This window comes from Nycticebus coucang, chromosome 5 (genome assembly GCF_027406575.1).
Source record: "Nycticebus coucang isolate mNycCou1 chromosome 5, mNycCou1.pri, whole genome shotgun sequence".
NCBI lineage: Eukaryota > Metazoa > Chordata > Mammalia > Primates > Lorisidae > Nycticebus > Nycticebus coucang.
In genome coordinates this window covers 31793804-31809332 of record NC_069784.1, presented here as the reverse complement: position 1 = coordinate 31809332, position 15529 = coordinate 31793804, and the positions used below count along the sequence as shown (strand labels likewise).

General features: G+C 39.7%; 1 protein-coding gene across 1 annotated transcript in view; it reads right to left on the bottom strand.

Moving 5' to 3' along the window:
• Positions 1 to 7429: 7429 nt before the first annotated feature.
• SLC30A7 (solute carrier family 30 member 7) overlaps positions 7430 to 15529 on the bottom strand; it is a 72720-nt gene continuing 64620 nt past the window's right edge. The window contains exon 11 of the mRNA XM_053591578.1: positions 7430 to 13833. Coding sequence (XP_053447553.1) covers positions 13786 to 13833 — 48 coding nt within the window. The 3' untranslated portion in view covers positions 7430 to 13785. The remainder of the gene's footprint in view (positions 13834 to 15529) is intronic.

Genomic DNA, 15529 nt, shown 5'->3' with positions numbered 1-15529 from the left:
AATGTCTTTATGATAAAAGGATTTTTTTTCTTCTGGATAGATGCCCAATAATGGGATTGCAGGATCAAATGGGAGGTCTAATTTGATTTCTTCGAGGGTTCTCCATACTTCCTTCTAAAAAGGTTGTATTAGTTTGCAGTCCCAATGTTTAAGAACTATTAAATGAAGGACTTCTGGTTTTGCAGTGTACAAACTGTCCCAGTTGTAAACTCTGGACCAAATACAATAACTATTTAAAGATACTACGAAGACATCAAAAGCAGGCTGAACACTATGTTTTTATAGTTTTTCTCCTCAGGTTTCCCAGACTGCCTGGTGAGGGGTGGCTAGAACTCAAGAGAAAGTCTTACTGGGCTTGAGCTGTTAGAGAATATAATTGGGAGCTGCTGAGGACCTGAAAATTGAAGTAGCAGAGCCTAGAAACAAAGGTAGCAAGGGTGGCGAAGCCGCCTAATCTGCATATAATCTATCTTTAAATGCAAGCTTAACTTCTGAACTGTACACACCCAGGAAAGACTCCACAGATCCTAGTGGAAAGCCACAGCTGGAAGACTGAAGAAGCTGAACAGATTACTGCTGTCTATTTTAAGAGAGTTTGAATTTTGATAATTGACAGGTAATAAGAACCTTGAGCTTCCTATCAAAACCCCAGAATGGCCATATATTAGTAAAGACTATTCTGAGGACTAGGGATTTGGGGCTAAAAGTAAGGACAAAACTTTTAACATAATACAAAATCAAAGGCTCCATGAAATCAAGGTGATTTAGCCAAAAATTTAAATTAGAACAAAACTTAGCTCTCTTCCGAGTATAACAAAATTATGTAACATATCAACAAAATTATGACCTTAATAAAATACTATGGTCTATCCAAAGAAACAAGAAAATAAGTCTTATGGTATATTAGCTAATGACTGAAGATGTTGAACATCTTTTCTTGTGCTTATATCCTATTTGATGAAGTATCTCTTTGTGTCTTTTGCCCACTTTTTAATTGGATTATTTTCTCTTGGTTAAGTTTCGAGAGTTTTTTATACATACATGTTCTGGATACAAGTTCTTGGTCAGGTATGTGATTTGCACATGTTTTCTCCATCTGTGGCTTATTTTTTCCATTCCCTCTTAGTGCAAAAGTTTTTAATTTTGATGAAATCCAATTGATCGGTTTAATTATATGGATCATGCTTTTAATACCATGTATAAGAATCTGTCACCAAATTCAAGAATACATAGATTTTCTGTTTTTTTTCCTAGAAGTTTTATATTTTTACATTTAGATCTGTAATACATTTTGGGTTAATATTTGTTGTGAAGTGTGAGTTTTAAGTCGAGGTTCCTTTTTTTTTTTTTTTTAATGCATATATAGATGTCTAGTTGCTCCCAACACCATTTGTTAAAAAGACTGTTCTTTCTCCATTGAAATGTTTCTGTACCATTGTCAGACAAATCATTTGGCCGTATTTGTGTAGGTCTATTTCTGGACTCTTGCTGTGTTGATCTACGGTCTCTCCCTTCGGTGATGCCACACAGTCTTCATTACTTTAGCTTCATGGTAATCTTAAAAACAGGAAGTATAATTCCTCTAACTTTCTTCTTTCTTTAAAAGTGTTTTACCTGCGAATGTTAGAGTGAGCTTGTCGACATTCTGTGGGCTTGTGAAATTTTGATTGGGATCGTCTGAGATGGCGTTGGAGTTTTGGCCTATTCTGGGTTTTTTCAAGCTTCTTGAAACTGTAGCTTAGTATCACCAAACTTGGGAGTTTGAAGCCATTGTTTCTTCAAACATTCTGTCAGTACTGCATACTGGCAGCCCCTGAGTTACAAACATCTGACTGACATTATGACTTGCACTCATGAATGGAGGCTGTTACAGGTGATGGGTAAATGTACCTTACATACAAATTTGACTTAAGAACAAGTCTGTAGAACCTCTCTCGTTCGTTAACCCGGGGACTGCCTGTACTTGATTACCATTTTGAAACGCGGATACGACATAACGTAAGTGTTAAGACATTTCTTACTGTTCCACAGGTTCCTGACCTCTGCTCATTTTTTTTTAGTCTATTTTCCATGTTATTAACATACTTTTTATTCATCTGTCTTTAAGTTCATTGACTCTTTCCTCAGTCTTCTATGTTCTATTGGCTCCATTCTGTCTGCTTTTCATATTTGGTTCTATTTCTATCTTTATTTTTTTAACATTTATTGCAGTATTATTTGTGATTGCTTGTTAGAGCATTTTTCTATAGCTGAGTATTTTATATAGAATTTGTGTATTGCTTCTTTGAGCAGTTTCAATAGTTGCTGCAAGGTTGTTAGGTAATCCCAACATGATGTTATATCACCCTTGGCATCTGTTGATTATTTTTCTTCTGCGAGTTGAAATTTTTTTGTGGTACTTTGAAGTTAATTTTGGATTGTAGCTTAAACACTTGACTATTATGGGTTCTGGGTCTTGTTTAAATTCTGTGAAGAATCTCAATCTTTTTTGTTTGAGAAGGTAACCAGCCAGCTAGGTTCTGGATGCAGTTACCAGGCTGCCTTCCGGGGGCTGTGGTTCCAACGTCAGTTCAGTTGTTTAAAGACTGCAATTCTTTTTGGATCTATCTCAAGTTTGTACTACCCACCTGGGACTTAGGAAGTCGTCTGTTGGATAGTTTAGTTCTCAAGTTTCCCGTGGCTAAAGAGGATCGGATCCAAGCATTAATGATTTGAGGATGATCCTTGGGCTTCATGAATAACTAATTTAGAAGGTGCTTTCCTGGGCTCTTCCCTGTCCATGATCTCCCTGCTACTTACTGGTTCCATGGGCTCCCCTTTTTGGTCAGTCCTCTGGCCAGAAACGTGGGAGTTCTGGTTATTACTCTGTTGCTGTCTTTCCTACCTTCATGCTTGGGTCCGTATCCTGACCCATGGGGATGGGGGGAGGACAGAAAAAAATCAAAGGGGTTTTGCTCTATCCTTTTGAAACTACAGCTACACTAAACAGAAGAATCCCCTTCTTGCAAAGTTGGGATCCTATGGGTTTTCATAGCTGTTGGCCACCACCACAGGATTGCCTAGAAGAAGCTTTTGGAAGCCAGTGGGAATATTGATCCAACTAATATGTAAATGTGGTAATTTTGCCTTCTAGGAATCAGTATGATTTTGTGTACAAACTATTGCTCATGGGGAAGTAGTATGATGGACAGATAACCCTATAAAGTGAGCATTGCAATGTTACTCCTTGCCTAGGCTGGGAAGATAGTAATGGTTAATCAGGTAGAACTTATTTATAATTTTGGAAGTGATTATGACATTTTTAAAAGTCCATGCCAAATGGTAGAGTTCTAATTGCTGTCACACTGTATGTGAATCCGAATTTACTTAGAAAATGTCGTGTTTTTAAAGTACTGTCTTGTACCTACATTTAGGAAATACTTTTTGGATCGCTTTTGTTTTTGTACCGTTTTGTTTCTATTCCTTTAGCTGTAGCAGTAGCTCTCTCACTAAAAGTACAGTTCACTTTAACAATTCACAGAGAACTATTTTTCTTTTTTTTTTTTTTTTTTTGGCCGGGGCTGGGTTTGAACCCGCCACCTCCGGCATATGGGACCGGTGCCCTACCCCTTGAGCCACAGGCGCCACCCAAGAACTATTTTTCAAAGAGAAGTTAAACTTGGTATTAACATAATTCATCCATTTATCCTTTTTTAAATAAATTTTAATTGCCTGCACTGTGCAAGATACTATCTTGCTGTTAACATTAGGTCTCTTGGTTATAGAAATTCAGCAGATAAAAGTTGAATTGTGCATTTAAATGTCAGGAGCATGTGCTAAGCCTGAACTTTGTGGTGATTTTCTTTTTTAAGCTTATAAGTGAAGCTAGATTAGCTGACAGTATTTGAAGAAACTAGAATCTCATTAAAGTGCTTTTTTCTTACTCTATTTGTATTTTTATTAACAGAATGATAGTAAATGTTCTCATTCTGTCAACTTCAGTTTCACCTGTCCACTCCTCCCTGTCTCTGCTGTCTTTCTGGCTTAGACTAATGAAAAGTTTGCTTATTGCCATATTGAGGGCAAAGAGATTGAATAGGAAAGGAAATAAAAGCTTTACGAATTTCCAGAGTTGTTAAGGAGAATTTGTATTTTATAACCATGAGGGAGCCACTCAGTTCCTCAAAGGACTGAAAGGGGAAACTGGGAAGCTTACTTAGACTGTCAGCGTAACACTGGTGGCTTCCAGTGAGAAGGAAGCAGAAGCTCTGGATAAGGAAGACTGGTTAGTGCCATATTGTTAACCCTGTGTGGAAACAGAGGCGGCTGCTCTAAAGGGGTGATGATAGCCCACTGTAGCATTAGGCCAGAGAGCACCAGAAGGCAGGGAGTGGAGCTCCAGCAAGTCCAAGTGCAGATGCAGAAGGGCCAGTGCAAAGTAATCAGGAAGGCCTGGCAGGACAGATGTTTTAAAAGGGCCTGGACAGAAGTCGGATTCGACACATTCCTTGTACTCCCTGCTAAAACCAGAATTGTTTGGGTTTATGTGTGGGCAGGGAGGGCTGAAATAGAGGTGACTAGAGCTGGGCAAGGAAAGTGATTCCGCTAGACGTCATCAATGAAGTCTGCAATAAAGCGGTGTAAATAAAAAAGGGGAATTTAAAGATTTCAAAGGAAGGAAGAGGACTTTGTGATAGGGGATTGAGGAAATGGAGGTGGTAAAGGCAATGTTTAGATTTCTAGGGATTCCGTAAAGAATTCTGGCAGAAACTGGTAGTTGAAAAGAGATTTTAGTGGGAAAGATAAATTTACTTCTCTATTTATAATTTGTGATGCTGACAATTCTGCCATGGATGTGACAAGAAGCCCCCAGGGCCTCTAAACTTGTACAGAATCTGATGGTCATGGCTTTCTAGCTCATGTAGACCACATACTCAGAGCCGGACAGCGGACACGCTGAGAGGAAAGCCCTTACAGGGGGCACAGACGGGTAGTGTAGAGGCTGCAGCTCACGGAGACCACATACTCGGAGCTGGACAGGGGACACGCTGAGAGGAGAGCCCTTACAGGGGACACAGACGGGTAGTGTAGAGGCTGCAGCTCACGGAGACCACATACTCGGAGCCCGACAGTGCACATGCTGAGAGGAGAGCCCTTACAGGGGGCACAGACGGGTAGTGTAGAGGCTGCAGCTCACGGAGACCACATACTCGGAGCCTGACAGCGCACACGCTGAGAGGAAAGCCCTTACAGGGGGCACAGACGGGTAGTGTAGAGGCTGCAGCTCACGGAGACCACATACTCAGAGCCGGACAGCGGACACGCTGAGAGGAGAGCCCTTACAGGGGACACAGACGGGTAGTGTAGAGGCTGCAGCTCACGGAGACCACATACTCGGAGCCCGACAGTGCACATGCTGAGAGGAGAGCCCTTACAGGGGGCACAGACGGGTAGTGTAGAGGCTGCAGCTCATGGAGACCACATACTCGGAGCCCGACAGCGACCACGCTGAGAGGAAAGCCCTTACAGGGGGCACAGACGGGTAGTGTAGAGGCTGCAGCTCACGGAGACCACATACTCAGAGCCGGACAGCGGACACGCTGAGAGGAGAGCCCTTACAGGGGACACAGACGGGTAGTGTAGAGGCTGCAGCTCACGGAGACCACATACTCAGAGCCGGACAGCGGACACGCTGAGAGGAGAGCCCTTACAGGGGGCACAGACGGGTAGTGTAGAGGCTGCAGCTCACGGAGACCACATACTCAGAGCCGGACAGCGGACACGCTGAGAGGAGAGCCCTTACAGGGGACACAGACGGGTAGTGTAGAGGCTGCAGCTCACGGAGACCACATACTCGGAGCCCGACAGCGCACACGCTGAGAGGAGAGCCCTTACAGGGGACACAGACGGGTAGTGTAGAGGCTGCAGCTCACGGAGACCACATACTCGGAGCCCGACAGCGCACACGCTGAGAGGAAAGTCCTTACAGGGGACACAGACGGGTAGTGTAGAGGCTGCAGCTCACGGAGACCACATACTCGGAGCCCGACAGCGACCACGCTGAGAGGAAAGCCCTTACAGGGGACACAGACGGGTAGTGTAGACGCTGCAGCTCACGGAGACCACATACTCGGAGCCCGACAGCGACCACGCTGAGAGGAAAGCCCTTACAGGGGGCACAGATGGGTAGTGTAGACGCTGCAGCTCACGGAGACCACATACTCGGAGCCCGACAGCGACCACGCTGAGAGGAGAGCCCTTACAGGGGGCACAGATGGGTAGTGTAGACGCTGCAGCTCACGGAGACCACATACTCGGAGCCCGACAGCACACACGCTGAGAGGAGAGCCCTTACAGGGGGCACAGATGGGTAGTGTAGACGCTGCAGCTCACGGAGACCACATACTCGGAGCCCGACAGCGCACACGCTGAGAGGAAAGCCCTTACAGGGGGCACAGACGGTAGTGCAGAGGGTGTTTTGGTAAGAATAACTGAGAAGGTGCAATGACTAGGGCCTGAGAGAAGATGTTACTTTAAAAAGGAACTGCTGGCTAGGTGCAGTGGCTCACACCTGTAACCCTAGCACTCTGGGAGTCCGGGCCAGTGGATTGCTTGAGCTCAGGAGTTAGAGACCAGCCTGAGCAACAGTGAGACCCCAACTCTACTAAAAATAGAAAAAGTAGCTGTGCACTATGGCAGGCGCCTGTAGTCCCAACTGCTTGGGAGGCTGAGGCAGGAGGGTCACTTGCGCCCAGGAGTTTGAGGTTGCTGTGAGGTATCACTCCACTGTACTCTTCCTAGGGCAACAGAGGACTCTGTCTCCAAAAAATAAAAATAAAAAAAGCCAGGCGCGGTGGCTCGGGCCTACAATCACAGCACTTGTGAAGCTGAGGTGGGTGGATTGGCTGAGCTCATGAGTTCGAGACCATGCCGTCTCTAAAAAGAAAAAATAGCCAGGTGTTGTGGCAGGCGCCTGTTATTCCAGTTACTTGGGAGGCTGAGGCAAGAGAATAGCTTGAACCCAAGAGTTTGAGGTTGCTGTGAGCTATGATGCCACAGCACTCGACCCTGGGTGACAAAGTGAGACTGTCTCAAAACAAAACAAACAAAAGAATTGCTTCTGACTAGAGGGAAACATTTGGAAAGATAACAGAGGCTCATGTCAAATGCTTTGGTCTTCATTTCATGAGATGACCCTAAAGAGTGAGGTAAGAGAGCAGTTTGGGGTTAATGAACATATCCAGAAATAAATACTTTGAGACATGTTTCTGAGGGGAAATGATGAGTGAGTGAGAGCCACAGTGAGGCTCTTCACCATGTGAGGACATTTCTCACCTCCTGACACCTCTTCTGTCCTGAGGAATTCTGCTATCTCCTGGTTCTGAGAATCTATTCCAGGAACAGGTTCAGTGTTCTCAGTTCATTAAACTGGTAGACACAATTCAAGTAAAGATTTTTAAACAAATTTTATTGAAAGAATTTTGATACAGTTCATGATTCTTTTTAAATACATCTACGGTTAAACAAAATATATACATGAATGTGTTCAAGTAGAAAAAGTAGAATATACATTATAGATTTGTATTGCACATAGGCAAATCCTAACTACTTGCTGTCACATATTCAAACCAAATTACAACACAGTCTTTAAAGATTTGACTTTACAGGCTAGCCTTGTACTCTAAAGCATTTTTAGACAGGTTTCGATGCCATAATCTTCACCAAAGGAATGAAACCCAAGCATAAACTTGGCCATATGTTTAAAAACTACTAAAGGCAGGGAGGTAAAGGGTTATAGAGGTGTTCAGAATATACTGAGAAGAGATTTGGCAATTTTTCATTCACATTATTTCCAATATAAAAGACACATTCTGTTTATTAAACTCACAAAAGCTGGGGGTACTTGGGAAAGAATTTCACTGAATTTTCTATTAGACGAAGCAATGAAATTACCTGACAAACAGTTGACAGGATATGTCTAATTCAAAACAGAATCTTCACTGAGGCTAACTGGTGCACAGTATGTGAGATATAAATAAAATTAAAATATTGAAATTCAAAGTAAAGCTTTTCCCCCCACTAGTGAGAAGTGGAAGTTCTACAGTGGAAGCAACGATTAAAAGAGAGGACACATAAGTGAAGAAATAAAGAGAGGCTCTTCTATAATTTAATATTTGGAGGGAACAAGGGGGAAAAAAGGTAAAAGTATTCTGGGACTATTTAAATCACTTAATGAATACATGCAGTGTTGTTTTTATAGAAGCACCTTCCAGAGTTTCAGACGATGGCACATCTAGGATGAATGAAATAGAAGACATGCCATGGTCCTCAAAACACAAATGTGGCGATTTTCCATAATCACAAAGGAGGACTCTGTGGTTCCTGGTTTGGCCATACCGAATATAAAAATTCAAATGACAGGTTCCACAGTCCCAGTTCTGCCAAGCATTCTGTCCAGCAATATGTAAAATGAATAACATCTGTTTACTTCTGTGTATTAAAAAGGCTGCTTGAAAATAAAATGGCCATTGTCAATATTAAGTCACTTATTTCTGGAAAAATACCAAAGAAATGCTAAATGTCTTCTGTAATAAACAATGAAATACTGTTTTTTCCTGTGCCTAACCCTTGCCTATTGTGTCCACTAGTATCTGTAATACACTCGTTAACCAGACATACTGAGCAGGTTAGTGTAAGCCCATGTTAAGTTTGAAAATAAAAGGACATTCTTTTTTACAGTCATTCCAACCTCATGATCAAAATTCCAAATAACAAATTTTTAAAGCTGCTGTAAGAGTTAAAAGTTAAATATTAAGTTTAAACATGGATTACTACTATTTATGAAATAGACTTCTTCCTTTTGAAAAGATGTATATAAAATGTAAATCAAATCCTAATTCCTTCTCCTGCAGTGCAAAATTATTTACACTCCTTGGGAGATAATCCCCTAATAAACTAAGTTAAGGTCTCTTGGGCGGGCAGGAGTTCAGTTTCTCTCCTCACTGGCACAGAAGGTGCAATGTTTTGAGTCAATCCCTTAAGCAGTATTTGGCAAGTGCCAGTAAAACTTTTCTTCCCCCCCACCCCCAGCCTTTAGGGGTCTTAAAAGTGCTTCTGGAGTTCTGATTTCTCTTTTGAACCTACACAGCTCAAGATGAATAGCAAAGGCAGTCAATACACATAAGACAGCACTGAAAGAGTCTAGTGACCGTCCCTGCCCCATCTCAATCTTGTCATAGTGACTGTTCGCTAATTTTATAGGAGAGTCTGTTTAGATCTGCTGCAACGTCTTGGACCTCTGAAGCATTGCTGAATGGCACACCACACATGGAACAGTAGCTGTCAGCACTGATGAGTCAGTGCTCTAGCACTGGTTATCCTGGAGGCAAATCATTTAAACAGCTTCCTCACCTGTAAAGTGGGGATAAAAATTCCTTCCTCACAGGGATGTTAAGAAAATATATTTGAAAAAGCTCTGTGAATCATAAAATCTTCCAAAATCCTCTACAGAAATCTGGGGGTTATATACCATAACACAAAGGGCATATTATCTGCCTGGCACATAAATCCTCAATAAGGGTAATCTCCCTGATTCCTGCCCCCTTCCCTTCTGTATAACTTGCAGTTGGAAATGGTTAAACATTTCCAAATCAGAGATGCCCTCATCAGAAAGACGCACATACATTTGGACTTTAAATAGAACAACATTTCTCTATTTCTTTTCTCCAATTATTAGTATTTTTTTAATATGTAATTTCTCACCATATTTGAGTCTGGTTGCGATCTGGATAACTAAGGCTTCTGAGAAATCACATCTTGAAATAATCCTTCCACTGATAAAACTTCCAATGAATGTTCTCCAGAGAGTAAGATAATTTCATTTTTCACTAAAGTTCTTGTGAATTGGGAGAGAATTTTGTTTTGAAGATGGTGATGAAAAGAAAAACTTTTTAACTTTCTCGTGGATAATGCTTTTATGAAGCATTAGTAATTATAGTTTAATATCTTGGGTTCTGATATGATTTCAGAATTTTAACCTTACTGAATTAAAAGATCTGTTTTATTCTATACAGCATTTAATGCTCAATTTTGCATGGTTTTGAGAGTCTTTAATGCAAAAAGTCTCCAGTACCTGGAAACCAAAGTGGTAAGATTGAAATGATGTCACCTGTGAATTAGCCTGGTTTCTGAAATGTACCAATTCACAGAATATAAAATAAACTCAGCAATTCTTACATTGGATTTAGCCTTGGGCAATTAAAAATCAAGAAAAATTCACTCCTAAGTTAAAGTAATTTGTACAGATGCCGTCTTTTTTAAAGTCAGGAATTGGTTTCATTAAAACAGTAAAAAATAAAAAATATATATTCCATAAGGAATACTATGGAAATATTCCAAACCTCATAATTATAAATGAAAAATGAGACAATAAAGCCCCATTTATAAAGTGCCTTCATGTACCAAAGTGGAGGTCAAATATCCTTTATTTACAAATGATACTTAATCACATTTACAGAAGGCAAATACTACACTGGAAAGGCAGCACAATAAGAGTATAAAGAACTCTCGACTTACAATCAGAAGATCTGAATTCTAGCCTTGGCTTTACCACTAATTGTTTCTGTGACCTCAAGTAAATACAGCTTTTCTGGGTTTTCTCATCTGTAAAATGAGAGGTAGACTGGACTGTCAGTCCCTGCTTTAGTGTAAAATCCTACGCTTAGCAATGTAATATTGTTTCCCCCAGCGTTATATGACGAGGTGCTACCATGTTAATAATCTTTGTAAAAACTGATTATCTCATAGTAGGTAAAAACATAGAACTGTGATCTACCGCACTTTGAGTTAATGATTGGTGGCTTGATAAAGGTGCACAAAAATCACAGTATTTTGGTTCCTGGTGTACATGTGTAGGCTTTCAAGAATGCTGAAATATTCTGGATACAATGGAAATCACAATACCAATGACATCTGTCACGGACTGGTAGGGATGACAGGAGGAGGCACTGACCCACAGGTAAACTAGATACTGTCCTTCACAAAGACACACAGGGCGTTAGCAAGATGAGGAAGTTGTGCATGTTAAAGCCCTTCACAGTGAGTAATCTAGATTAAAAAACCAAAATAAATATAGGTGTACTTCTGTTTGGAGAACTTTACCAGGCAAGGAAAACTTTCCCTGGCCAATACAAATTTGTTCTCCGGAGAATATTGGGGGTTTTTAAATACAGGCAAAATTATGCTCAGATACAGATAGTCTTAGCCTTTTTTAGTCTGCAAGAGTTAGTCTGATACCAAGGACATTCTAAATGTATATTTTATATATTCTATTTGTAACAATAACCAGGTAATTTTTTTCAGTGAAATTATCTACTTTTGTAATACATATGTGCCAAGAACATAAGAAGACAAAAGATTTCCTAAAAATGAGGGGAAAACCTGCATTTTCTTACACGAATTTTTTTTTTTTTTTTTTTTTTTTTACTTTTGGCCGGGGCTGGGTTTGAACCCACCACCTCTGGTATATGGGGCCAGCGCCCTACTCCTTGAGCCACAGGAGCTGCCCCCTTACACAAATTTTTTACTTTTGCACACACAAATCTGACACTTAGTTAAAGCAAGACCGTTAATGCCAAACTGCTAAATGCAATGAGCTGGAAATATCTTGAAACAAATGCAAAATTAGAGTTTCATGTCAGTTTAAGACTCTACATATATTCTATGCCTTATCAAAAGAAGGAAAAAAAAAACTTCATGCATTCGTGTACAGAGAACACTGTTAAATAAATACATATTTTGACAAAAACTTCACTTAGAATGGTGGGCCCAGTGAAGGCAGAATTGGATCTTCACATTGCACTGGTAAATTTACAGACCAGTGCAATTATTGTTAGGGTAGGGAAATAGTTACACATAATTAGTTTTTAAAGGCACACACCCCAAATCTCTGCCTTTATCTAGAGCTATCATTTTAATATGCCACAACCCATTGAATATCCCAAAGTTCTAATGGACTTGGTAGTGGCAGCAAAATTCTAAATGACTACTTAACATTTGTAATGAAAAAGCAATACCATTGTTAGAACATTTCCTTTTGTACTTTCCCTCTTGAAAGACCTCAGCAATTGTTTTAGTAAACACATTATATTAGCGACAGAGCTGCCTGGCAGTAAGCAAACGTTTTGAAAATACTACTTTATCTGCAAAAAGGAGACTACTGACAGTTCCTGGCTATCTGCAGTAGTTTACAAAGAGATGAAGTAAGTGGTCTACTTCTCCTAATATAGAATAATACATAAATTATAGGGGAAAATACTCCAAAACTTGGACAAAATCAATAATGATTTCTGTCACCTCAGTGAAAAAGTGCTTCTTGTTGATCTACATTCTTAATAATCGTTACTACCCTACAGTGTTTTTCTTCCAACAATTTCAGGGTTTTTTTTTAAATGAAAAGCAAATACATGTTGTGATAAAATGAAATATAATGGGGAAATGTTTATCCAGACGATTATCTCTTTATAAAACAGAATACTTAAGTAGAGTGGGCAAGCACTTGTCATCGCAAATGGAAACTTTATTTTTCAAATACACAGGACCTAGAAAATCAACTTGTCTCAGATACCTGTGTTAGGAAGAGTTCTACATAAGCACATTTGCTCTGTATGCTTTAATACTTCAAACTCAATCAAATGCTGCCTTAGGATTCCTAAAAGCAACTGTATTTGGATAAAGCTTACACAGGAAAATAAATTATATGACTTGGTATTTGAAGAATAAAAAGCAAAATTACACTGTCACAACCATTTCTCCCTTCAGTCTACATTGTCGTTTCATAAAATCCACAAAAATGGTAAGGAAAGTTTTATAGGAAAGTTTATCATAAACACAGTAGTTTTTACAGAAATTTAGAATTTAGCAGATGTTTTAAGTTAAAATAGTTTTCTGAACAACAGATGCATATGCAAAGTTCTGAAAATACAGTCCATAAGTAATTTAATGGGATAATTGAATTTGCTTTAAAAAGAAAATTAATACCTTTTATTTTTTGATGAGATAAAACCAATAGAAGGACAATTTTCATATATCTAAATCTATACTGTAAGTACACAAAAAGACAAAATAGGTTACTACCAAGAGTCTTATTTTGTACAGATTACAGAATATCCATTTAAAAAAAATATACATGACCTTTGATGGTACGTTTCTATGCTGGCAAATACATTTTCCGATACAAAGGCACTTTGAAACCCAATATGGTTTGGTTCGTAAGTTTGCAAGGTACAAACAATTTTACAAACATATGATTATACTGAAGAACGTCAACAACTGTGACATTACATACAAAACAGATTTCCATTTCTTTCTTTTCTTTTTTTTTAATAACACTGGTTTTGTGGGAATGAAAGCATTGGTTTCCAGAAGCTTCAGTGAAGACATTCCAGATGGTCGGAGGCCCACAATCTGAATTTCTTACTGGCTGAGATGAAGGGATGGAGGTGAGGACATTCAGCATGAAAACAAAAACACAAAAGAAAAAGGACAAACCAACACCCTGGAATAAAACCAGAAACTTCAGTAATCAAAATGATTTGGAGGGAAGAGTGCAGAAGTCCAGGAAATGTTCTTAATTCTGATCCCTTAGCTGTAAACTCCCGGCAGAGCACAAACAGCTGACTCGACTGGTCGACTTGGTACTGGGGAGTTGTGACAATTTCTCTATTTTAAAAAGCTGGGTACAATGTTTTGTATTGTACAGTACCAGAAAAATTTGGTCCAAAAGAAAGCATAATTTCTTTTCCTTCACTACATGGCTGCAAAGTCAATCTGTACATAAAGCTGTCTCACTCCGGCCTGGAAAAAAAAATTAGAAAATCAAAGGAGCCAATAACAGACTGCACATTTTAGAAAAGTGGTTGGTAGAACAAAAACTTCATGTTTCGAACAAGGATAAGTTATAAAAAAGAATCATCATTTATCCCTGCCCCCCGCAAAAAGGCCATGCTACGTCCCCTGAGTGGTATTTAGAAAAATGAGGTTACCCATCTGCTATTACTCTATTAGAGGACACTATGGTGCCTGACTGATTGGCTACTAATTAAAGTCAATAAATCAACCTAGTCTAAATCCTCCCATGACAAATGATTAGTGAACACTTTAGTAAATATAACCATCTACTGGTTATTTATGTAGCACTCCAACTCCTCTCTTTAATTTTGGATATGAATTTGCTACTAAAGCCTACTGTCACCTAAACTGTTCCTAATCTCTTCTGAATTATCAATTCCCCCTCACACACACACACATTGTAATTTTTTCTATTAAAAACTCCTACATCCCCTTCGGGGCTACAGTCCCAGTCTCACTCTTCTTTATAGCAAAAAGCCTCAAAAGAGGCTGGGCACCCAGACTCAGTGGGTGGGGCACTGGCCACATACACCAGGGTTGGGGGATTTAAACCCGGCCTGGGCCTGCTAAACAATAATGACAAGTACAACAACAACAAAAAATAGCCAGGTATTGTAGCGAGTGCCTGTAGTCCCAGTTACTCGGGAGGCTGAGGCAACAGAATCACTTAAGCCCAAGAGTTTGAGGTTGCTGTGAGCTGTGATACCATAGCACTCTACCAAGGGCAACATAATGAGACTACATCTCAAAAAAAAAAAAAGCCTCAAGAGAGTTGTCTGTATTTGCTATCTACAATTCCTTTCCTCTCTTCTCTGTCAAACCCATTTCAACCAAACTTTTGCTTCCCCACTGCTTCCCCAAAACTGTTAAGGTAGCCTCCAAGTTGCTCACACCAGTGCTCAACTCCCAGGTCCCATCTTGCTATTTAACCTATCAGCAATAAGCACACTTCTGATCATGCTCTCCTACTAAACACTTTACCCATTTTGGCTTCCAGAGAATATTCACTGGTTGCCCTTTTACCTCAGCTCCCTTTGCTGCTGCTTCTTCCTGTCTTTGAACACTCACCAGTGAAACAGACAAAGGCTATAGCAGAAGAAAATGAAGCTTGGTGCACGAGCTGGTAAATCTCTCCCAAAGTCCCTACCCACAAGACTCATCATTATAAAACTTGTCCACTGTGTTTATTTTTTGTTGTTGACCCCCCCCCCCATAATATGTACATAATCACTTCAAAGTAAAGGGTGTGCCTTAGAACTTCAATTAGTGCTCAGGAAGTATAGTAAGTGATTCAATAAGTATTTGTTGAATGAACTAAAATTCTAATTTCTTTTAACCCCAAATGATTTGTTTTCTTAAAGCAAACCATCAGTCACAATGAGTCCTTTCTTTCTTGTCAGTAGCATAGAATGAATGATAGATTGGAATATTTAATAAAAAGGAAAAAAACAGAATGATATATAAAAATCTATTAACACTACCTTCTTACAGTAATTTCTCAAAATGCTGCTTTTCAGGGTGGATTTTTTCCACACATACTATAGCAGGGCTTTCTTTACTTGAAAGGAGTCAGGAACAATTCTAATGGATAAAAAGCTGGAAAGACCTCAGAAGATTGTCAACACAGAAAATATATTTTAAT